At 48.4% G+C, this 24,808-nt stretch overlaps 3 protein-coding genes across 3 annotated transcripts in view; 2 read left to right on the forward strand and 1 right to left on the reverse strand.

The window, feature by feature from the left end:
* The window catches only part of zgc:162872 (BAR_ACAPs and ArfGap_ACAP domain-containing protein), a 12,029-nt gene extending 9,851 nt beyond the window's left edge, over window positions 1–2,178 (forward strand). Inside the window, exons 19-22 of the mRNA XM_033977349.2 lie at window positions 42–151; window positions 281–391; window positions 455–513; window positions 1,527–2,178. Coding sequence (XP_033833240.1) covers window positions 42–151; window positions 281–391; window positions 455–513; window positions 1,527–1,642 — 396 coding nt within the window. The 3' untranslated portion in view covers window positions 1,643–2,178. The remainder of the gene's footprint in view (window positions 1–41; window positions 152–280; window positions 392–454; window positions 514–1,526) is intronic.
* A 2,442-nt stretch (window positions 2,179–4,620) lies between these two features.
* LOC117379923 (uncharacterized) lies at window positions 4,621–10,595 on the reverse strand. Its single transcript, XM_033976620.2, has 7 exons — window positions 10,543–10,595; window positions 10,386–10,425; window positions 9,583–9,778; window positions 9,080–9,333; window positions 7,734–8,732; window positions 7,312–7,658; window positions 4,621–4,848 (listed from the first exon to the last, which is right to left on the reverse strand). The coding sequence occupies exons 3-7, from the start codon at window positions 9,765–9,767 to the stop codon at window positions 4,621–4,623; spliced, it is 2,013 nt and encodes a 670-aa protein (XP_033832511.1). The 5' UTR covers window positions 9,768–9,778; window positions 10,386–10,425; window positions 10,543–10,595.
* Window positions 10,596–14,856: 4,261 nt separating this feature from the next.
* Window positions 14,857–22,099, forward strand: atp1b3b (ATPase Na+/K+ transporting subunit beta 3b). Its single transcript, XM_055225833.1, has 7 exons — window positions 14,857–15,250; window positions 16,512–16,640; window positions 17,165–17,263; window positions 20,535–20,755; window positions 21,449–21,499; window positions 21,597–21,677; window positions 21,890–22,099. The coding sequence occupies exons 1-7, from the start codon at window positions 14,857–14,859 to the stop codon at window positions 22,055–22,057; spliced, it is 1,143 nt and encodes a 380-aa protein (XP_055081808.1). The 3' UTR covers window positions 22,058–22,099.
* The last annotated feature ends 2,709 nt before the right edge of the window (window positions 22,100–24,808 follow it).

The following is a 24,808-nucleotide window of genomic DNA, read 5'->3' on the forward strand; positions in this document are numbered from 1 at the left end:
ATCACTCCTGTTACTGATGCCGTGTGCGCCGTGTCCTGCAGGGGTCGCTCTTGGCCTGTGAGTTTCTTCTTCTGAACGGAGCGAACGTGAATCACAGAGACCTGCGTGGACAGGGCGCTCTGCACGCGGCGGCCACTGCTGGACACACCGGGTACTGCAGCTCTCCAATATTTAATCCACAAAAAAATAAATGTTAGAAGTACAGAGCAGTGGGCGTGTCTGGGGGGTAGGGGAAAACGAGGGTTTTCTGAACAATGGCGTCTTGAATGTGTGTGTTCAGTCAGGTGTGTCTGCTGCTGAAGCGAGGAGCCAATCAGTACGCAGCAGACGAGAGAGGACACGACCCGTTGGCCATCGCCGTGGAGACCGCCAACGCCGACATCGTCACTCTGTGAGTGTCCGTCAAACGTCCGCATGACATCATCACTTTGATCATAACCACTTTGTGTTTCAGTTTGAGAATGGCCCGAATGAACGAAGAGATGAAAGACTCAGAGGGACTGGGAGCCACAGGTGAGTCCAGACCAGGAACTAGAGTGGGAACTAGACCGGGAACTAGGCCGGGAACTAGACCGGGAACTAGACCGGGAACTAGACCGGGAACTAGACCGGGAACTAGACCGGGAACTAGACCGGGAACTAGACCGGGAACTAGACCGGGATCTAGACCGGGAACAAGACCGGGATCTAGACCGGGAACTAGACCGAGAACTAGACCAGGATTTACAACGGGAACTAGACCGGGAACTAGACCGGGAACTAGACCGGGAACTAGACCGGGAACTAGACCGGGAACTAGACCGGGAACAAGACCGGGAACTAGACCGGGAACTAGACCGGGAACTAGACCGGGATCTAGACCGGGAACTAGACCGAGAACTAGACCAGGATTTACAACGGGAACTAGACCGGGAACTAGACCGGGAACTAGACCGGGAACTAGACCGGGAACAAGACCGGGAACTAGACCGGGAACTAGACCGGGAACTAGACCGGGATCTAGACCGGGAACTAGACCGGGAACTAGACCGGGAACTAGACCGGGAACTAGACCAGATCTGAGAAGGGTCCAGCTTGGTCCTGACCAGGATCCTGATCCTGACTGAAGATTCAGCTCGTTTCAGTCTCACATGTTTAACACACAAACTGCAGATTTAGGCTGAGTTCTGAAAACACTCTGTTCCACCTTGTGATGTCATCATGTGGCGATACAGGAAGTGCTCCACTGTGTTTTTAAACTCCACACACCTTCATTTATAGAATCATCTGGATCATTTCAGTCCTGGAGTTGTCTCTTATCTCGACTGAACTAAAGGTAAAAGGAGGAGTTAACATGAAAACTACCACTTGATGACATCACAAAGTGGAACAGAGCGTTCTGAGCTTTGGAGATGTAACAGACTAATAATAAAGTGTTTTTATCTCGTCTTATTCTCTCAGATTTCTCAACAAAAATATTTCAATAGATTTAGTTAATATCATGAGTGTAACATTTGAATAATAATAATTTGGATGTTTTTGTTCAGGCGACGATGAAACGTTCCAGGACATTTTCCGAGATTTCAGTGACATGGCGTCGCACCAGCCGGACAAACTGAGCCGACGCACGTTCAGCCGCGACGCAGAGGACGACCAGGAGTAGACTGAGAATGAACGCAGAGGAGACGCAGAGGAAGATAAAAGTCCTGCTCGTCGTCCCCAGTCAAGTCCTCGTTTTCTGACCTCGACCTCTGACCTCTGACCTCTGACCTGCGTAATCTCTTCTTCTGCGCGTGACGGGTCGACCTGATCCGTGTCTTGAGTTTGTACTTCTGTAAACGGGGACGGAGGAGGATCAGCCGTGACAAAGACTGTGGTAAAAGTACGAGCGGGCGCCGCCTCTGGACCATCGACTGTTGACGTAGCTAACCCGCTAGCCGCCGCGCTACAAACAGGAAGTGATCATGAGTGCACTTCCTGCTCCATCGACTCCACCTCTTTGCTCTTAAATGTTCGTATTAACCCTCGACATGATCCTGGGGTTTTTATTTCACTCTTGTGTCTGTAAAATCAAGATCTGAACATTAAAAACAGACGAATCAGGCGTCTTCTCTGGTTGCTATGACACTCGTGGTCATGACTCTGCTCTAAATTCGCCGCTACGCCCGCTCCGGCCTCGATGAGCTTCATTTGGAGGTGACGCCGCGGGGGACGTCTCGCTCAGTCAGGCCTTTACACAGTCTGTGGTCTGGTCCCAGGTCCAAACCAGGACTCAACATTTCAACAGGGACTAAATGTAAACTGAGTCAATCTAAAAAGGAAATGTATTTTATGAATATTTTACGTCAACTGAACTAAAAGGGACAGTTATATGTGTCTTTATGTGTCTTTATATGTGTCTTTATGTGTCTTTATATGTGTCTTTATGTGTCTTTATGAGTCTTTATGAGTCTTTATGTGTGTCTTTATGTGTCTTTATGTGTTTATATGTGTCTTTATGTGTCTTTTTGTGTCTTTATGTCTTTATATGTGTCTTTATGTGTCTTTATGTGTCTTTATATGTCTTTATGTGTCTTTATGTGTCTTTATGTGTCTTTATATGTCTGTATGTCTCTTTATGTGTCTTTATGTGTCTTTATATGTCTTTATGTGTCTTTATGTGTCTTTATGTGTGTCTTTATGTGTCTTTATATGTCTGTATGTCTCTTTATGTGTCTTTATGTGTCTTTATGTGTCTTTATGTGTGTCTTTATGTGTCTTTATGTGTTTATATGTGTCTTTATGTGTCTTTTTGTGTCTTTATGTCTTTATATGTGTCTTTATGTGTCTTTATGTGTCTTTATGTGTCTTTATGTGTCTTTATGTGTCTTTATGTGTCTTTATATGTCTGTATATGTCTGTATGTCTCTTTATGTGTCTTTATGTGTCTTTATGTGTTTATATGTGTCTTTATGTGTCTTTATGTGTCTTTATGTGTTTATATGTGTCTTTATATGTCTTTATGTGTCTTTTTGTGTCTTTATGTCTTTATATGTGTCTTTATATGTCTGTATGTCTCTTTATGTGTCTTTATGTGTCTTTATGTGTTTATATGTGTCTTTATGTGTCTTTTTGTGTCTTTATGTCTTTATGTGTGTCTTTATATGAGTCTTTATGTGTCTTTATGTGTCTTTATATGTGTCTTTATGTGTCTTTATATGTGTCTTTATGTGTCTTTATGTCTTTATGTGTGTCTTTATATGAGTCTTTATGTGTCTTTATGTGTCTTTATATGAGTCTTTATATGTGTCTTTATGTGTCTTTATATGTCTGTATGTCTCTTTATGTGTCTTTATATGTCTTTATGTGTCTTTATATGTGTCTTTATGTGTCTTTATATGTCTGTATGTCTCTTTATGTGTCTTTATATGTCTGTATGTCTCTTTATGTGTCTTTATATGTGTCTTTATGTCTTTATGTATTTACTGTTACAGGGAGAAGCCACTTTGGTCTGAATATCTTTTGTGACAATTGGTCCAATCATTTCAGAATACTTCAGAGCCTTAAACAGAGAGAACAGTGGAGTGTGACAAAGATGGAGGCTGGATTCTACCCGACAACCTTCTCTGGATTCAGACGAGCTCAAATCAACATTAGCTCCATGAATCCAGATAGACTTTTGTAAAGAAACGTAATGGACCAGAGCTGTTACAGATTTAGTAAATATAATGTGTGTTTTTCAGAGGAGGGTCACATGTGAATGAAACACAACTCCAGTGTGTTTGTATAACAGGGTTCAAAGGTCACAGGACGAGGACCTTTAAAATATAATCCCACACTGTAAATAAACCCACTACCTCTAAACGGTCGTTATGTTTACACTGAAACGTGACAAAATGACAAAACCATTTCACAAAGATAAACCCCAAACCCAAACCCTGACCTAAACCGCTTTAACCATGTAGCTGTCCTGCAAACAGCGCCCCCTCTTGGCTCGTCTAGTCAGGCCTGAGTCTGAGAACATGGAGCTGTTTTTAATGAATTTACATCATTTATTTTCATGTCTAAACGACTGTCATTCACAGGTGGAATATATTCTAAAGGCTCCTGTAAAACTGTCTGAGGCCGAGGCCACGCGTCTGAGGCCGAGTGTCTGTGTCTGAACATTTAGAACAATTCCATGTTTGAAAAGAAGAAGCTTTAGTGCAGCACAAATGTCTGTAGTAAATGTCTCGTGTTGTGGTTCATTAAAATATTATAGAAATAAAAATACAACAAACTGTAGTAAACACATTTATTTAGTTCCATTCTGATGCAAACACAACCTTTTACCTGTTTCCCTGACAATCTGAGGGAGGAGGCGTCTGGGGAGTGGGACGGGGTGTCTGGGGAGAGGAGGCCTGTGGGGAGAGGAGGAGGCGTGTGGGGAGAGGAGGAGGCGTGTGGGGAGAGTGAATCATCAGTTTTTCTGTTTATTGTGCCGTTTCAACAGAAACTCTTTTGACTTTGTCACATTTTGGTCAGACACATTCACGTGCGTCTCCTTAAACTCTAAACCTGCTCCATTATCCCCTGATCACAGAGGAGGAGGTGATCGAGGAGAGGGAGGTAAACACAGAGCTCGAGCACAGTGCCGCCTGTGGCCTGAGGGAGGCGCTACACTCAGATCTCAGTGTCCCAGGTGCGTGCTCCTGCAGGGGGCACCGTGGCCCCGTATGGAGGGGGCCTCCTCACGGTCCGGCTCCTGATCTCACGACACAAAACTCGCTTTCGCTCCATCGTATCTCGCATCAGCACGTCTCCCGAGGCCGGCCACACCCCCTCACCGCCGCCGGGGGCCCCGAAGCCGGGGGCCACACACACTGGAAGGCCCCCGAAGAACCAGGACGCCTGTGGAAACAAAAGTCTGCAGCATCACGTCAACAAGTCCTGAGCTGGAATCAGACAAGTCTGACTCAAGAAATCCAGAAACATGTGTGTGTGTGTGTGGGGGTGTGTTTGTGTGTCGGGGCGTGTGTGTGTTTGTGTGTGTCTCTGTGTGTGTCTCTGTGTCTGTGTGTGTCTGTGTGTGTCTCTGTGTGTGTTTGTGTGTCTCTGTGTGTGTCTCTGTGTGTGTCTCTGTGTGTGTCTCTGTGTCTCTGTGTGTGTCTCTGTGTGTGTCTCTGTGTGTGTCTCTGTGTCGGGGTGTGTGTGTTTGTGTGTGTCTCTGTGTGTGTGTGTCTCTGTGTGTCTCTGTGTGTGTTTGTGTGTGTCTCTGTGTGTGTGTTTGTGTGTGTCTCTGTGTGTCTCTGTGTGTGTTTGTGTGTGTCTCTGTGTGTGTGTCTGTGTGTGTCTCTGTGTGTGTGTTTGTGTGTGTCTCTGTGTGTCTCTGTGTGTCTGTGTGTGTCTCTGTGTGTGTCTCTGTGTGTGTCTGTGTGTCGGGGTGTGTGTGTTTGTGTGTGTCTCTGTGTGTGTGTGTCTCTCTGTGTGTCTCTGTGTGTGTTTGTGTGTGTCTCTGTGTGTGTGTGTGTTTGTGTGTGTCTGTGTGTCTCTGTGTGTGTTTGTGTGTGTCTCTGTGTGTGTGTTTGTGTGTGTCTCTGTGTGTGTGTTTGTGTGTCTCTGTGTGTGTCTCTGTGTGTGTCTCTGTGTGTGTCTCTGTGTGTGTCTCTGTGTGTCTCTGTGTGTGTCTCTGTGTGTCTCTGTGTGTGTCTCTGTGTGTGTCTCTGTGTTGTTCTTGTGGATCTTTGGAGTCAGATGTTAGAATAAACTCTTTGTTGTGCTCGTGGTGTGGCACAGTGCTGTTGTGTTGTCCTAATTTATTGTATTGTTGAGTTGTTGTTTTGTATTGTTGAGTTGTTGTTGTTTTGTTCTGTTGTGTTGTTTTTGTTGTGACAACAGGAGATCTGAGACATATTACACCATTTTTATAGACTTGATATATTTATTAATGAAGAAGAAAAAGACGATTGTGGATTTTAATGATGTTAGTCTGGAGTTAGCCTGAGTTTGTTTAGCACAGCGGGGTTAGCCTGAGTTTGTTTAGCACAGCGGGGTTAGCCTGAGTTTGTTTAGCACAGCGGGGTTAGCCTGAGTTTGTTTAGCACAGCGGGGTTAGCCTGAGTTTGTTTAGCACAGCGGGGTTAGCCTGAGTTTACCTGGACACAGTCTGGGCTATGTGCTTATGTCAGGTTAGTCTGGCTCTCTCAAATGACTGTACATGGAGCCCGGGTGAGGGTCAGAGACTGTGTTACAAACAGAAAGTGAACATAGGCACAGTTCGGCTCCTTTGACTCCAATTCACTTTCTATTGAAAATCCATGTCCCCTCTCTCTGTCCTCTCTCTGTCCTCTCTGTCCTCTCTGTCCCCTCTGTCCTCTCTCTGTCCTCTCTGTCCTCTCTGTCCTCTCTCTGTCTCTTCAGACTCATTCTGGTCTTAAATGTTCGTATTAACCCTCTACATGATCCTGGGGTTTTTATTTCACTATTGTGTCTGTAAATCAAGATATGAACATTAATAATTGACCAATGAGGTGCCCTCTTGTACCAAGTCGCTCCCTAACCCTGGCTGCTCATTGGCTCTTTGGTTGCTATGATACATGTGGTTCTAACACACATGTAACGTGTGGTTGAAATTTGACATAAATCACCTGTGAAAAGCGACGTCTGCACACGGCCCAGACTCAGGACCTCAGACCTCAGGGTTTAGACTGCGCTACTGTTAGCACTGTTAGCTCTATGTTTAGCCGCAGGGTTAGTTCTATGGTTAGCTCTGTGGTTAGCTTTAGGGTTAGCTCTATGGTTAGCTCTGTGGTTAGCTTTAGGGTTAGCTCTATGGTTAGCTCTATGGTTAGCTCTGTGGTTAGCTCTATGGTTAGCTCTATGGTTAGCTCTGTGGTTAGCTTTAGGGTTAGCTCTATGGTTGCTTTAGGGTTAGCTCTATGGTTAGCTTTGGGGTTAGAGGTTAGTGTTAACTTTCTAAAATATGAGTTAGTTTAGTTACATATTTGAACACATTCAAATCACCAAAACATTTAGGGAAAAGGAGTCGGTCTGGTCCAGTCATTGCTCCAGGATCCGGTTCAGACCCGAGCTCTGTTTGGGACACAGGACAGTGGTCAGGTGAGTGAGGCCGGGTCAACACAGGTCAAAGTTCAACATCGGCAGCTCTGTAAGTTTAGCAGTGGGGTCAGTTTGGACCAGATTTAAACACGTCCTGACGGGATTTGTTTGGTTGTTGCTCGAAGACAGTTGGACATTTATTATCATCATCATTATTATTATTATTATTATTATTATTATTATTATTATTATTATTATAAACATACAAATCTTTTATGATTCTGCTTTGTTTTGTTTTCTTTTGAGATGACACACTGAAGGCAGAGGGGGAGGGCAGAGGGTGGGGGTGGAGGGTGCATGCAGAGGGTGGGGGTGAGGGTGGAGATTGAGGGCAGAGGGTGGGGGTGAGGGTGCGTGCTGAGGGTGGGGGCAGAGGGTGGAGGGTGCATGCAGAGGGTGGGGGTGAGGGTGGAGGGTGCGGGCAGAGGGTGGGGGTGAGGGTGTGGGCAGAGGGTGGAGGGTGCATGCAGAGGGTGTGGGCAGAGGGTGGGGGGTGCATGCAGAGGGTGGGGGTGAGGGTGGAGGGTGCGGGCGTACCTGGGCGTGCACAGATGGCTCCTGGATTTGGACCTGGGTTGGTCTCGTGGAGCCGGACTCTGGTCCTGAGGGAAACACAGGAATGAGACGTCGTGCTAATGCTAACATGCTAATGCTAACATGCTAACCTGATGCGTTACCTCTGAGCCTTTGGGTCATGTGACCTCCGTGGGCCATTACTGCTGACATCATGATGACATCATAGGGAGGCGGGCGCTTCACTGGTGAGGGACACGCTGATTGGCTACGCCGGTAGCTCTGAGGAATCGGGGAGGGGCCTGAGCGGGAGGTCAGAGGTGGAGCCGACGCACGGCCAGAACTCGTCACTGTAAAGTCCAAGTCCTGGTCTAAGTCCCTGTCCAAGTCCTGGTCCAAGACTCGCTCCAGACTCTCCAGGCTACGCTCTCGTCTCTGCTCGATCCGGATGCCCTTCCGTGGGTCTCGGAGGTCCCGTTTGTCCCTGTGGTCTCGTCCAGTGGGGTCCCGGCGCAGACTGTAGTACTGTCTCTGGTCCGGTCTCAGGTCGGGTTCAGAGTCCAGTCTCCGGTCTCTGAAGTCCGCTCTGGTCCTGGGGTCTCGGCGGTGGCCTCTCTCTGGGTGGATTTGGTCCACACTCTGGCTCCACTCGGACCTGCGGTCGGGCTTGAACAGGCCGCGCTCCTGATCCTGGACCGGGTCTGAGGTTCTGCGAACGCGAACGTCGGCTTTGGCTCCAGGGTTCTTCTGAGTTTTTGGCCTTAAATCCTGATGAAAGAACTGTCCCAGTGCAGTTTCGAGCGGCGTGAGTGGGGACTCGTCAGAGCTCTGTGGAGAGGTCCGGTCCAGAGCCTGGTTCTGGGGGAGGGTGAGCAGCGGCGCTTTGTGGCTCAGGAGGTTGGGGAACGGCGTTGGGACTTTCTGCATTTTCGGGCTGGACTCTGAGGCAAAGGTCATCTCCTCATAGACCCCCTCGTCCTGGTCCAGGTTCTGATTTGGGCCCATTTCAATATAGACTGGCTCCTCCTCGCTAGCTGCGTCTGATTGGTCCAGAGGCTTCCTGTCGCTGTGGTTGCGGCTCAGTGATTGGTCGAGGCAGGAGCTCAGCTGAGTGCAGGGGTTTCTCCGAGGTTTTGGAGGAGGCAGCTTCTCCCCGATCAGACCTGGAAAAAAACAACAACGATGAGATTAAACCAGAACCGAGAACCAAGAGCCAAGAATAAACCAGAACCGAGATCCACTCTGTGACCTCTGTGACCCTGTGACCTCTGTGACCCTGTGACCTCTGTGACCCCTATGTCTAACCCCATTATCTACTGCATTGAGGGTGGAGGGCAATAGGTAGCTAAAAACGAGATCAGGCTGAACCCCCAGGCCCCTCGTCCTCCCCAGACACCTCCCTCTCCTCCTCCCTCCTCCCTCCTCCTCCTCCCTCCTCCTCCCTCCTCCCTCCTCCTCCTCCTCCCTCCTGCTCCCTCTTCCTCTCCTCTATCAGCCTCCCCTCTCTTGCCTTCTGTGAGTCCCTCTGTTTCGGAGCTGCTCAGTTTTGTTGCTGGGTCTCGCCGGGGTTTGGGCGGCGGTTGTTTCCTCAGGCTCTGATTCGTCGGGTCGTCCATGTCCCACTGGCTCTGACTGGCTGGGTCATCTGCGTCCCAGTGGTTCTGATCCGGTTCATCCTGGACCGAGTGAAGTGACTGTGAGCGAACGCTGAAGCCCAGAGAAGGAGCTCGGTCCTGGGGAAAGGGCATGGTCATGAAGCCCAGCCTGGAGAAGCACAGCACAGGGTTACACAGGACAAAGTTTGAATGTCTGCTCTCAAGGCTAATGCTAATGCTAAGGCTAGGCTAGTTAACCTGCAAGCCGCCATGTTCCAAACAGGAAGTGATCATGGCCACCTTCTTTCCCCTGGGTCGCTCCCACTAACGTTACCCACAGGTTTGATTGACAGCGTTGCTACGTGCTCCTCTGCTCATTGGCCCTGCTGCCGTCTGCACCTGTCCTGTCTTTTGGTACCTGTGTATTTGGTCCTGCCGTCTGCGTTCCTGGAGGAGGATCTTGTTCTTCTGGACACGGATGCGGTCGCTCTCTCTGGAGATGTCGGAGGCATTCTGAATCACCAGGTCATCGTACGTCCTGAGTCCCAGGTCCTCCACGTACCTCAGGAAGTCCACCAAGACGGAACAAGAGCGGGCGTCCATCTGGGCTCCTGCTAGAAGAGGAGACACGTCACACACACACCTGTACACACACACACACACCCCTACACACCTGTACACCTCACCTTTATGGACATGTGTGTGTGGACATGTGTGTGTGTGGACATGTGTGTGGACATGTATGTGGACATGTATGTGGACATGTGTGTGGACGTGTGTGTGGACATGAGTGTGGACATGTGTGTGGACATGTGTGTGTGGACATGTATGTGGACATGTGTGTTGACAGGTGTATGTGGACATGTGTGTGTGGACATGTGTGGACATGTGTGTGGACATGTGTGTGTGGACATGTGTGGACATGTGTGTGGACGTGTGTGGACATGTGTGTGTGTGGACATGTGTGTGGACATGAGTGTGGACATGTGTGTGGACGTGTGTTGACATGTGTGTGTGGACGTGTGTGGACATGTGTGTGGACATGTGTGTGTGGACATGTGTGGACATTTATGTGGACATGTGTATGGACATGTGTGTGGACATGTGTGTGGACATGTGTGTGTGGACATGTGTGGACATTTATGTGGACATGTGTGTGGACATGTGTGTGTGGACATGTGTGTGGACATGTGTGTGGACATGTGTGTGGACATGTCTCACCTGAGACAGGTCCAGATCAGCTCATGTCTTTGCTCAGTTCCTGTGAAGAGACAAAAACAGGAAATACTTGAATATAAAATGCAGCTGGTGTTTCGTTGGACACAAAATGTCTCCTGTGTTTGTCCAAAGTGTGACGCCTCACTCTTCCTTCACTCACATGTTTAGTGTCCTCACGTGCATCCTTGTCTCCTTGCTTCCTTGTCCATGTCCTGATGATGTCTCCTCCTCTGAGGACACGGAACACGGTTTATAACCACAGAAATATAAATGAATGTGTCCCCGTTTGGTCCTTGTCCCTGCGATGTCTCCTCTGCGATGTCTCCTCTGCGATGTCTCCTCTGCTGTGTCCTTTGGGTGCGTCCTCCCTTATCTCCTGTCTCTCCCTGCTTCCTTGTCTCCTTTCCTCCTCTCCCGGCTGCGTCCGAATATCTCCTCGTCGTTTCCTTGTTTGTTTCCTTCAGGTTGCGGCAGGTGTCTCAGTCTCTTCCTTGTGTCCTCGCTGCTCGTGTCATGCCTGTCCTCTTCATCTCCTCGTCTCTTTGTCTCTTCGTCTCCTTGTCTCCTCGTCTCCTCGTCTCCTCGTCCCCTCGTCTCCTCGTCGGTTTATTTGCTGCTTGGTCCTCGTTCGCTCCGGTCCCGGTGTGAATCGGTGTAAATCTGGATGAAGGCTGTTTCCACGGTAACATGACATCATCGCCCAAGGCCCCTCCTCTTTAGAGGGAGGAGGGGGAGGGGTGATGTCATCAGCTCCCTGCACTGCATCCCTCTCTCCCTCCTCATTCTGCCTCCTCTTCTCTTCCTCCTCCTCTCCCACTTCCCCTTCTCCTCTCCCTCTCCCCCACCTCTTCTTTCTCCCTCCTCTCTCTCTCTCTCTCTCTCTCTCCCTTGGCTTCTCTTCTCTCTTTCCCTCCTCTTCTCTTCTCTCTCTCCCTCCTCCTCTCTCCCACACTCTCCCTCTCCTCTGTCTTTCCCTTTCTCTGTCTTCCTCCCTCTCTTCCTCTCTTTCCCTCCCTCTTCCTCCCTCTCTTCCTCCCTCTCTTCCTCCCTCTCTCCCTCTTCCTCCCTCTCTCCCTCTCTCCCTCTTCCTCCCTCTCTTCCTCCCTCTCTCCCTCTTCCTCCCTCTCTCCCTCTCTTCCTCTGACAGTGTGATCATGAGCTGATGCTGCAGGCCTCAGTGACTAAAGCAAAAACACAGAAATGGTACATGTCCCTGTGTGTCAGATGCCCTCCCATCCTCCTGTATCTGTGTGTCAGATGCCCTCCCAGATGTTGTGTCGTGTCAGATGCCCTCCCAGATGTTGTGTTGTGTCAGATGCCCTCCCAGATGTTGTGTTGTGTCAGATGCCCTCCCAGATGGTCCTGGGTGAGACTCGTAGGCGCCGCAGACAAACCTCTGATCCCATTAAAGACTCTGATCCAGGATAATCCAGTTTGACCCGGATCAGTGCTAATCTAATCCACCAACTCTCACAACCATTAGACCCACAGCCAGGACCAGGACTGGACCTGGACTGGACCTGGACTGGACCCGAACTGGACCCGGACCGGACCAGGACTGGACCAGGACTGGACCCGGAGTGGACCCAGAGTGGACCCGGACTGGACCCGGGCTGGACCCGGAGTGGACTAGGGTCAAGCCTAATAATAATAATAATAATAATAATAATAATAATAATAATAATAATAATAATAATAATAATATAACAATATAACAATATAATAATAATAATAATAATATAATAATAATAATAATAATAATAATAATATAATAATAATAATAATAATAATAATAATAATAATAACAGCCCTGAGCTCACAGATTAAATGCTTGTATTTTTAATCAGTTGAAATGTGGAGATAAAACACTTCCTGTTGACACTTGAGGTGACAGTTTCTCTGTCGTCGTCTCTTGTGCTGCAGGTTCCTCCTGATTCCTCTTTGGGGGTTTCATGTTTCAGTAAAACTTCACTGAAACATCAGACTGTAAACCTGAAGTGTTTCTTCTGTGCGACTCCATTGAAAGAGTGTGTGCGTCCACACACAGCCCCCTGTCCACTGTCTGACCTCTAACCCCTGACCCCTGACCCACAGCCCCCTGTCCACTGTCTGACCTCTAACCCCTGACCCACAGCCCCCTGTCCACTGTCTGACCTCTAACCCCTGACCCACAGCCCCCTGTCCACTGTCTGACCTCTAACCCCTGACCCCTGACCCACAGCCCCCTGTCCACTGTCTGACCTGTCAGGATATGTTGACCCTCACACACAGTCTGTTTGTGTGTGTGTGTGTTTCAGCCTCTGCTTCAGTCTGTGTGTGTGTGTGTGTGTGTGTGTTTCAGCCTCTGCTTCAGTCTGTGTGTGTGTGTGTGTTTCAGCCTCTGCTTCAGTCTGTTTGGTTTAATCGGGTCTGATCCAGTAACAACATAAACACACGACTCACAGCAGCTTCAATATTTCAGAGCATCACATGGTCAGAGCCACGTGAGGTTACACGCTCCACTGACCACACACACGCTCACACACACACACACGCTCACACACACACACACGCTCACACACACACACACGCTCACACACACACACACACACACACCAACACGCTCACACACACACACGCTCACACACACACACACACACACCCACGCTCACACACACACACACCCCAACACGCTCACACACACACACACCCACGCTCACACACCCACACACACCAACACGCTCACACACGCTCACTCACACACACACACTCGCTCGTGGGAGGGGACAGATGAGGAAACCAAGAGGCAAACAAGTACAAATCTGAAACAGACGGATGTGTGAATGGAGGAAATAATAATAATAATAATAATCATTATTATTATTATTATTATTATTACTACTACTACGATTATTATAATAATAATAATTATTATACATTAATATAATAATAATAATAATAATAATAATAATTATTATTATTATTATTATTATTATTATTATTATTAAACATTAATATAATAAATAATAATAATAATAACAACAATAATGTATAATCATAATAATAATTGTTATTATTATTATTATTAAACATATGATAGAAAATACAATAAAGGATGAGAAAATAGCTTGAATCCAAAGCTTTAAAAACCCAAAGTTTAAAGCTGAAACAGAACCAGAGCCAGGTTCAGGGTCTGGACTGATCCAGGTTCAGGGTCTGGACTGATCCAGGTTCAGGGTCTGGACTGATCCAGGTTCAGGGTCTGGACTGATCCAGGTTCAGGGTCTGGACTGATCCAGGTTCAGGGTCTGGACTGATCCAGGTTCAGGGTCTGGACTGATCCAGGTTCAGGGTCTGGACTGATCCAGGTTCAGGGTCTGGACTGATCCAGGTCTGCAGTCACCATCAGAGTCAAAGTAAATCACATAGAAAGTTCTATTTATAGCAGCACATCCACAAACTCTTCAGGCCACGGCACGTGCACGCTCACATGCACACTCTCACACACATGCACGCTCTCACACACATGCACACTCACATGCACGCTCACACACACATTCTCTGCTGTGACTGAGAGGAGGAGGGGCTGATGTTTATGTCACAGAGAATTAAGCACACAGCATCAGTGTGTGTGTGTGTGTGTGTGTGTGTGTGTGTGTGTGAGGGCGGGGGGCGATGCGTGCACATGTGTGAGTATCACACACGTGCACGCTCACACATGTGCACAGACCCAGGGCACGGGGCAGGGGCGGGGCAAAAACCCTGACAAGAGCTTTACTGAGTCACATACAACACAGAAGGACAAGCAACGGGACCAGGACTGGACCAGGACTAAACCAGGTCTGAACCAGGACTAAACCAGGTCTGAACAGGACTGGACCAGGACTGAACCAGGACTGAACAGGACTAAACCAGGTCTGAACAGGACTGGACCAGGACTAAACCAGGTCTGAACAGGACTGGACCAGGACTAAACCAGGTCTGAACAGGACTGGACCAGGACTAAACCAGGACTAAACCAGGACTGGACCAGGACTAAACCAGGACTAAACCAGGTCTGAACAGGACTAAACCAGGACTAAACCAGGTCTGAACAGGACTAAACCAGGACTGGACCAGGACTAAACTAGGACTAAACCAGGACCAGTCTTTCACTCTTTGTGTACACAGTGGTTTCATTTATTGGAGCTAAACTTCAGAGTTCTGAGTTTTGTTTCGTTCTTTTCTTGTGTTTCAGTTTCCTGTTTTATGCAACATTTTGACTTCTGTCGATCAAAAGGTAAAACATTTTGTGTTAATTGGTTCATTGCTATGGAAACAATCCTAACTTTTGCATTTTTATCTCTTTCTGAAACCCAAGGATCGAAGAACCAGGACTAAACCAGGACTAAACCAGCATTTATAATTGGACTTGATCTGAGGAACACAACCAGAATCCAGGATCTGTTGGACCAGAACCGGAATATTTAAAGTTACTTAATACAGAACTTTTAAAATGTCCAATACCAACCAGAACCAAGACCCGAACCAAGACCCAATCCACGGCCAGAGCCAAGACCTAAACCAAGACCTGAACCAAAACCAAACCAAGCCGGGTTTGGACCAGGATCAAAACGAGACCAGATCAAGTATGAACCAGCAACAAACCAAAGCTCTCAACAAGAAACAAAAGAACCAACAGCCCAAACCAGCTCGAGCCAAGACCCAGACCAAGACCCAGGCCAAAATCCAGACCAGAGTCCAGCCCGGGATCCAGACTGGAGTCCAGGCCGGAGTCCAGGCCCATCAGAACCACATCCAGGAGAAATCAAAGGAGGCCGAGACTTTCTGCAGTTTTATCTACAATCCCAGAACCGGAGCAGTGCTGGGCCGGACCAGGTCCTCCTGGGGTAAGGCAGGACTGAACCGGGACTGAACCGGGACTGAACCGGGACTGAACCGGGACTGAACCGGGACTAAACCGGGACTAAACCAGGACTAAACCAGGACTGAAACAGAACAGAAACAGAGACTAAATCAGGACTAAATCAAGACTAAACCGGGACTAACCAAGGTCTAAATCATGGCTGAACCAGGTCTAAACTGGGACTAAACCAGGACTAAACCAGGACTAAACCAGGACTAAATCAGGACTGAAACAGAACAGAAACAGAGACTAAATCAGGACTAAATCATGACCGAACCAGGACTGAACCAGCACTAAACCGGGACTAAACCGGGACTAAACCGGGACTAAACCAGGACTGAAACAGAACAGAAACAGAGACTAAACCAGGACTAAATCATGACCGAACCGGGACTGAACCAGCACTAAACCGGGACTAAACTGGGACTAAACCAGGACTGAAACAGAGACTAATCAGGACTAAATCAAGACTAAACCGGGACTAACCAAGGTCTAAATCATGACTGAACCAGCACTAAACCGGGACTAAACCAGGTCTAAACCGGGACTAACCAGGTCTAAAGTAGAGTGGAGTATCAGGAGGACACAGGTCTGTTTTGGACCAGGTCAGAGCTTAAATGGTTTGGAGTTATAGGGTTTTTATTTCACTATTGTGTCTGTAAATATGAACATTAATAACAGACGAATCAGGTCCTTCTTTCCCCGAGGTCGCTCCTGTTAGCGTTAGCAACAGGTTTGATTGACAGCGTTGCTAAGTGAATGATACTCGTGGTCAGAATTCCAAATATGGAACTGGTCTCCACACTGGCCTCATGAGCTCCGTTTGGCTGAAGCTGTGGTGACGTCACACTCTCTTAGTCCAGGTCTTTACACAGCCTGAGTGGGACTCCAGACTCTGGGTGGGCCGTATAATGGAGGCTGTCCATGGGGTTATGACCTAAGAACCTAATCGGACTTGATGTGGAAAGTGGGAGGAGCCAGAGTTTAATGCGTTACCATAGTTACCTTAAATCCCCCAGCAGAGAAGCTCCTAAGACTGAGCTGAAACTGTGGGTTTGATTTCTGCTCCTGACCAAGTCCAAGTCCAAAGAGGAACGTTTAAGGTGCTCTTAAATGTAGAGTCTGTGAGGTCTTTGTGTTATCTTAGTGTTTTGTTTGTCTTATCTGTTTTATGTTTGTGTCATCTTAACGTTAGCCGTTAGCTCGTTGTGAGTTTCACCCTGATGCCCTTCCTCTGGCTGCAGGGAGGATCCTGCTCTTCTACCTGGTCTTCTACTCGCTGCTGTCGGCCATGTTCTGCTTCACTCTGTGGATGGTCCTCCTCACCCTGGACCCAGACTCTCCCAAATACAGCGACCTGCTCCAGAACCCAGGTGAGAACTCAACCAGGACTGAACCAGGACTGAACCAGGATTGAACCAGGACTAAACCAGGACTGAACCAGGACTCAACCAGGACTCAACCAGGACTGAACCAGGACTGAACCAGGACTGAACCAGGACTGAACCAGGACAAAACCAGGACAAAACCAGGACTAAACCAGGACTAAACCAGGACTAAACCAGGACTGAACCAGGACTAAACCAGGACTGAACCAGGACTGAACCAGGACTGAACCAGGACTGAACCAGGACTAAACCAGGACTGAACCAGGGACTAAACCAGGACTAAACCAGGACTGAACCAGAACTGAACCAGAACTGAACCAGAACTGAATCAGGACTAAACCAGGACTAAACCAGGACTAAACCAGGTCTACACCAAATATAAACCAGATATAGGCCAGTTCCATCAAACTAAACCAGTCTAAACCTGGAGAGATCTCAGAACTGGACCAGAACAGAGGACTGGACTAAATCAGGACTAACCCTGGTCTAACCCAGGTCTGGTCTTGCAGGTCTGGTGGTCCGGCCCCAGGTCTTGGAGATCTCTTTTAACAGAAGCGAGCCTTCACAATACAGTGCGTATGTGGAGCAACTGCACCGACTTCTGCACAGTGAGTATGGGAGGGCATCTGGAGTAATATTCAGCAGCCCTCACCACAGGAGCGACCTCGGGGACAGAAGGACCTGATTTGTCTGTTATTAATGTTCAGGTCTTGATTTACAGACACAATAGTGAAATAAAAACCCCAGGATCATGTAGAGGGAAAAACGCAGTTTTGTTTGAATTCAGGGTTTATGGACCAAAAACACTTTTATGGAGAACTATTTTAAATAAATCATTTAAATTTAATGTTTATTTTTTAGCACAAATGTTGCTTCTAGCGTTCCTTATGTTGCTCATACAAAGTTATTATTATTAAACTGCACTTTACTTTTAATAAAATAAAAACAGGAAGTCTCCAGGCCGTGAACTTTGCCCTCATGTTTCTTTGTCATGTGATTCTTCTGCCCTGACAGCGCCCCCTACAGGACTCGGACCGTCTCTGAGTGTTCCCTGTGTGTCCTTTGGGGGCACTGTTCCACTGTGTGTCTTTCAGTTGAACCCTTCTGTCTGGTCCTGATCCAGATCTGGTCCTGATCCAGATCTGATCCTGATCCAGATCTGATCCTGGTCCTGGTTTTGTGTAAGACCTCCTTCAGTTCTCCTCATGTCTGTGTCACGTCCAGTTTGTCTTCAGGGTCAGCTCCAGGTTAGAGTTAAAGTCAGGGTTAGAGTTAATTATCCATCCATCCATTTTCTTCCTCTTATCCGGAACCGGGTTGTGGGGGCAGCAGTCTAAGCAGGGACTTCCCTCACCCCAGACACATCCTCCAGCTCGTCCGGGGGGACCCCAAGGCGTTCCCAGGCCTCCTCCTGGATGGACATGCCTGGAACTCCTCCCTAGGGAGGCGTCCAGGAGGCATCCTGAACGCCTGAGCCATCTCCGCCGCTCCTCTCGACGTGTAGGAGCAGCGGCTCTACTCCGATCTCCTCCTCACCCTGTCTCTAAGGGTGCGCCCGGCCACCCTACGGAAGAAACCCATTTCGGCCGCTTGTATCCGCGACCTTGTCCTTTCGGTCATTCCCCAGAGCTCATGACCATAGGTGAGGGTAGGAACGTAGATTGAGGTAAATCCAGAGCTTTGCCTTTGGACTCAGCTCCTTCTTCACCACAACAGACGACACAGAGACAACATCACTGCAGACACTGATCCAACTGTCAATCTCACGCTCCATCCTCCCCTCAGTCGAGACAAGACCCTGAGATACTTGAACTGCTCCACTTGAGTCAAAGACTCATCACCACCTGTAGAGGACGTCACCTTTTTTGGTCGGGAATCATGGCCTCGGATTTGGAGGAGCTGATTTTCATCTCAGCCGCAGGTCCTGACTCAATGAAGCATCAGGACAACATCATCTGCAAACAGCAGAGATGAAATCCTGTGGTTCCCAAACCAGGCCCCCTCCGGCCCCTGGCTGCGCCTAGAAATTCTGTCCATAAATATAATGAACAGAACCGGTGACAAAGTGCAGCCCTGAGTCCAACCTGCACCAGGAGAAGGTCTGACTCACTGCAGAGACACAGCTCCTGCTCCTCATACAGGGACTGGACAGCCCTGAGCAAAGAGCCCCAGACCCCATACTCCCAGAGCACCCCCCAAAGGACACCACGAGGGACACGGTCAAATGTCTTCTCCAAATCCACAAAACACATGTGGACTGTGTCAAACTCCCATGAGCCTCGAGGACCCGATGGAGAGTATAGAGCTGGTCCAGTGTTCCACGACTGGGATGAAAACCACACTGCTCCTCCTGGATCCGTTCTGGTTCAACTATTGGACGGATTCTCCTCTCCAGTCCCTGGAATAGACCTTACCGGGAAGGCTGAGGAGATGTTGCAGAGACAACCAAGACAGCCCCACAACATCCAGAGACTTGAAGTACTTGGGATGGATCTCATTCACCCCCAGAGCTTTGCCATTGACGAGCTTTAACCACCTCAGTGCAGCCAGGGTGATGGATGAGTCCACCTCTGGGTCCCCAGTCTCTGCTTCCTCCTGTGAAGACGTGACAGTGGAATTGAGGAGATCCTCAAAGTATTCGTTCCCCAGTTGAGGTCAGCAGTTCTCCACCCGCTCTGTAAACAGTGTTGGTGAAGCACTGCTTCCTCCTCCTGAGGCGTCGGACGGTTTGCCAGAATTTCTTTGAGGCCGTCCGATAGTCCTCCTCCATGACCTCCCCAAACTCTTCCCAACTTTGAGTTTTCGCCACAGTGACAGCACGAGCCGCAGCACACTTGGCCCGTCGGCACTCGTTAGCTGCTTCAGGAGTCCCATGAGCCAAAAAGGCTCGATAGGACTCCTCCTTCAGCCTGACGGCATCACGTACTTCTGCGACAAGCACCACAGACTTTACGACTACAACTACGAGCAGCTGCATCCACAATAGAGGTGGAGGACATGTCCCACTCAGAGTCCATGTCTCCAGCCTCCCCCGGGATCAGGGAGAAGTTCTCCCAGAGGTGTGAGTTGCAGACCCTCGTGGCTCCACCAGACGTTCCCACAGACCCTCATGATGCACTTGGGCCTGTCAGGTCTGTCCTTCCTCCTCCGCCAACTGATCCAACTCACCACCAGGTGGTGCTCTACAGCTCTACCCCTCTCTTCACCCGAGTGTCCAAAAGATAGAGTTAATTAGAGTTAAAGTTAGTTGGAGTTAGAGTTTGTTATTTAGAGTTAGAGTTGGGTATGGTTAGAGTTATTTAGTGTTAGTTAGTTTGGGTTAGTTAGTGTTAGAGTTAGTTTGGGTTAGTTTGGGTTAGAGTTAGTTTGGGTTAGTTAGTGTTAGTTAGTTTGGGTTAGTTAAGGTCCATGAGTATTTGTTTGTGCTTATTCGTGTTCAGTGCGTTGAGCCCAACAGTGAAACGTGTTCATGTTTCAGTGTCTCACTCAGGTTAATCCCATCGCAAAAGAAACTTTAAATCTGTTTCTGGACAAAAGTTTTAAGACCGAGTCCATTTGGACGCTCGTCCAAGAGGCGTCTTCAGTTCTGCCTGGAAACCAGTGAGTCACTGCCTTATATGTGCGTGAGGGGCGGAGCTACACTCAAACACATCCTTGTGTTTACAGTTCACTGGTGGAAGGTGATCACAGTGTCCATGATCCTTCAGGCCTGTAGTGGGCGCTCTCAGGTCTCACAGTGGTTAGCTCCTCCCCTCACACAGACATGAGGCGGCGACATAATGAACGAGCCCAAACCTTTTGTCCAGTTACTTTTCTTTTTGAGATGTTTTAAGTTTTAGAGTCTCTGCTGTTTTCTTCAAATGTGTTTGTGACTCTCAGAATACAACGACAGCATCCAGGCAGCAAACGACCTGTGTCTGGCCGGAGAGTTCACCATCCAGAACCAGAACCAGAACCAGGACCAGGACCAGGACCCAGACCCGGTCCAGAGGAAGGTCTGTCAGTTCAGGCGCAGCTCCCTCCGCTCCTGCTCCGGACTCACCGACCCACATTTTGGATTCAAGGACGGACGGCCCTGTGTCATCATCAGCATGAACCGGGTCAGCACCTGTACATGTGTGTGTGTGGGGACGCTTCACCTGTACGTGTGTGTGTGTGGGGACGCTTCACCTGTACGTGTGTGTGTGTGGGGACGCTCCACCTGTACGTGTGTGTGTGTGGGGACGCTGCACCTGTACATGTGTGTGTGTGGGGACGCTTCACCTGTACGTGTGTGTGTGTGGGGACGCTGCACCTGTACATGTGTGTGTGTGGGGACGCTTCACCTGTACATGTGTGTGTGCGGGGACGCTCCACCTGTACGTGTGTGTGTGTGGGGACGCTTCACCTGTACGTGTGTGTGTGTGGGGACGCTCCACCTGTACGTGTGTGTGTGTGGGGACGCTGCACCTGTACATGTGTGTGTGTGGGGACGCTTCGCCTGTACGTGTGTGTGTGTGGGGACGCTGCACCTGTACATGTGTGTGTGTGGGGACGCTTCGCCTGTACGTGTGTGTGTGCGGAGACACTCACCTGTACGTGTGTGCGGGGACGCTCCGTCTGTACGTGTGTCTGTGTGTGTATGCTTAACTAAACCTGGACTCATTCTGCACTAAACAAGAACTAAGCCAGAACTAAACCAAAACCGAATCAGGACTAACTCCAAACTAATCCAGGACTACACAAGACAAACCCAGGATTAACCTAGAGCTAAACAAGAACTAAACTGTGTGTGTGTTTGTGTGTGTGTGCAGGTGGTGGGGCTGAAACCCTCTGGAGACCCCTTCATTAACTGCACATCAAAGGTACCTGCACTCGTTTGCATATATGGCCTATGGGCTTGTATTTATAGTGTCATGTATATTTTTATATTTAGTCCCTCACGGTGTCTCTTGGCTCTAGACTCCTCTAAAGATGCAGTACTTTCCTCCAGACGCTCGTTTGGACCGGATGTTCTTCCCGTACTACGGAAAGAGGATCCACGTGAGTCCAAACGTCAATTTTAAGATCAGTCACTGCTGCTTCAAACTCTGTAAAGCCCCTCCTCCTCTCCTACTCCTCCTCTCTCCACCTCCTCTTCTCCTCCTCTCCTACTCCTCCTCTCTCCACCTCCTCTTCTCCTCCTCTCTCCACCTCCTCCTCTCCTCCTCTCTCAGGGGTTTTGTTTTTAACCAAACCCTCCTTTTCTGTTTCAGTCTCAGTACGTTCAGCCGCTGGTCGCCGTGAAGCTCCTCCCCTCTCGCCGTGATGTGGGCGTGTCTCACTCCATCACCTGTCGAGTCGAAGGCAGTGGAATCAAGAACCAGAACTTTAGAGACCGGAACCAGGGACGGGTCTCCTTCAAGGTCCAGATCACTCAGTAGAGTCTGGACTAAACCTGGACTAAACCTGGACTAAATCTGGACTAAACCTGGACTGAACCTGGACTAAACCTGGACTGAATCTGGACTAAACCTGGACTGAATCTGGACTAAACCTGGACTAAACCTGGACTGAATCTGGACTAAACCTGGACTAAACCTGGACCGAATCTGGACTAAACCTGGACTAAACCTGGACCGAATCTGGACTAAACCTGGACTGAACCTGGACTAAACCTGGACTGAATCTGGACTAAACCTGGACTGAATCTGGACTAAACCTGGACTAAACCTGGACTGAATCTGGACTAAACCTGGACTAAACCTGGACTGAATCTGGAATGAATCTGGACTAAACCAGGACTAAACCTGGACTAAACCTGGACTGAATCTGGACTAAACCTGGACTGAACCTGGACTAAACCTGGATTGAATCTGGACTAAACCTGGACTGAATCTGGACTAAACATGGACTGAATCTGGACTAAACCTGGACTGAATCTGGAGTAAACCTGGACTGAATCTGGACTAAACCTGGACTAAACCTGGACCGAATCTGGACTAAACCTGGACTAAACCTGGACCGAATCTGGACTAAACCTGGACTAAACCTGGACTAAACCTGGACTAAACCTGGACTAAAGCTGGACCGAATCTGGACTAAACCTGGACTAAACCTGGACTGAATCTGGACTAAACCTGGACTAAACCTGGACTGAATCTGACCTAAACCTGGACTAAACCTGGACTGAATCTGGACTAAACCTGGACTAAACCTGGACTAAACCTGGACTGAATCTGGACTAAACCTGGACTCAACGTGGACTAAACCTGGACTAAACCTGGACTGAATCTGGACTAAACCTGGACTGAACCTGGACTAAACCTGGATTGAATCTGGACTAAACCTGGACTGAACCTGGACTAAACCTGGATTGAATCTGGACTAAACCTGGATTGAATCTGGACTAAACCTGGACTAAACCTGGACCGAATCTGGACTAAACCTGGACTAAACCTGGACCGAATCTGGACTAAACCTGGACTAAACCTGGACTAAAGCTGGACCGAATCTGGACTAAACCTGGACTAAACCTGGACTGAATCTGGACTAAACCTGGACTAAACCTGGACTGAATCTGGACTAAACCTGGACTGAACCTGGACTAAACTTGGACTGAATCTGGACTGAACCTGGACTGAATCTGGACTGAACCTGGACTGAATCTGGACTAAACCTGGACTGAATCTGGACTAAACCTGGACTAAACCTGGACTGAACCTGGACTGAACCTGGACTGAATCTGGACTAAACCTGGACTGAATCTGGACTAAACCTGGACTGAATCTGGACTAAACCTGGACTGAACCTGGACTAAACTTGGATTGAATCTGGACTAAACCTGGACTGAATCTGGACTGAACCTGGACTGAATCTGGACTGAACCTGGACTGAATCTGGACTAAACCTGGACTGAATCTGGACTAAACCTGGACTAAACCTGGACTGAACCTGGACTGAACCTGGACTGAATCTGGACTAAACCTGGACTGAATCTGGACTAAACCTGGACTGAATCTGGACTAAACCTTACTTGACAACTGACCATTTGATCACATAATCCAAAATCACATGACCGGTCTGACCCAGGTCCGGCCTGGAGCACTGTGTTAGCGTTAGCCTGTTAGCCGTTAGCCTGTTAGCCGTTAGCCTGTTAGCCTGGGGTTAAACCATCACCACTGCGAGCTGGTGCCATCTGGACCATGGTCTGGACCTTATTATTTTATCAAAATCACAACTGCCCCCCAAAAAATTATGTAAATAAATATTATTTTTTGATGTAAAAGTTTTGTTTTTTATTCAAACGTTTGCCTGATATTATGTTTTATGCATTTCATAAATAAAATTTATATTTATAGTTACAAATGTTTAGCACATTATTAAAACTGTGACTCTGCAGTGACGTGTCAGTCTGAGACATGTGCACTAGAGGGCGCCGTTAAACAGCAGCTCAAACAGAGACATGAAGTCTCTGTGTCCACTGGGCCCAAACCTGGTCTAAACCTGGTCTAAACCTGGTCTAAACCTGGTCTAAACCTGGTCTAAACCTGGTGCCAACCTGGTGCCAACCTGGTCCAAACCTGGTCTAAACCTTGTCTCAGTCTGGTCTCAGTCTGGTCTCAGTCTCAGTCCGGTCTCAGTCCGGTCTCAGTCCGGTCTCAGTCTCAGTCTCAGTCTGGTCTCAGTCTGGTCTCAGTCTGGTCTCAGTCTCAGTCTGGTCTCAGTCCGGTCTCAGTCCGGTCTCGGTCTCAGTCCGGTCTCAGTCCGGTCTCAGTCCGGTCTCAGTCTGGTCTCAGTCTGGTCTCAGTCCGGTCTCGGTCTCAGTCTGGTCTCAGTCTGGTCTCAGTCTGGTCTCAGTCTGGTCTCAGTCTGGTCTCAGTCTGGTCTCAGTCCGGTCTCAGTCCGGTCTCAGTCTGGTCTCAGTCTGGTCTCAGTCTCAGTCTGGTCTCAGTCTGGTCTCAGTCTGGTCTCAGTCTGGTCTCAGTCTGGTCTCAGTCTGGTCTCAGTCTGGTCTCAGTCCGGTCTCAGTCTGGTCTCAGTCTGGTCTCAGTCTGGTTCCTTCTGTTTTCACTAAGTGTTGTTTTGTTAAAGGGACAAACCCAGTGTGTCTTAATTGTACAAAATATGAATATTCTGGTGCTGCTTGTTATTTATTATTATTATTATTATTATTATTATTATTATTATTATTA

Source organism: Periophthalmus magnuspinnatus, chromosome 13 (assembly GCF_009829125.3).
Source record: "Periophthalmus magnuspinnatus isolate fPerMag1 chromosome 13, fPerMag1.2.pri, whole genome shotgun sequence".
Classification (NCBI taxonomy): domain Eukaryota; kingdom Metazoa; phylum Chordata; class Actinopteri; order Gobiiformes; family Gobiidae; genus Periophthalmus; species Periophthalmus magnuspinnatus.

Coding starts and splice junctions, on each gene's coding strand:
- LOC117379923 (XM_033976620.2), bottom strand. CDS start 9,767: ATGGACGCCCGCTCTTGTTCCGTCTTGGTGGACTTCCTGAGGTACGTG. Junction 9,334..9,582: donor CGGCAGGACCAAATACACAG/GTACCAAAAGAC, acceptor GTGCTTCTCCAG/GCTGGGCTTCATGACCATGC. Junction 8,733..9,079: donor AACAGAGGGACTCACAGAAG/GCAAGAGAGGGG, acceptor GTTTTTTTCCAG/GTCTGATCGGGGAGAAGCTG.
- atp1b3b (XM_055225833.1), top strand. CDS start 14,857: ATGTCCAATACCAACCAGAACCAAGACCCGAACCAAGACCCAATCCAC. Junction 16,641..17,164: donor CGACCTGCTCCAGAACCCAG/GTGAGAACTCAA, acceptor CTGGTCTTGCAG/GTCTGGTGGTCCGGCCCCAG. Junction 21,500..21,596: donor TCATTAACTGCACATCAAAG/GTACCTGCACTC, acceptor TCTTGGCTCTAG/ACTCCTCTAAAGATGCAGTA.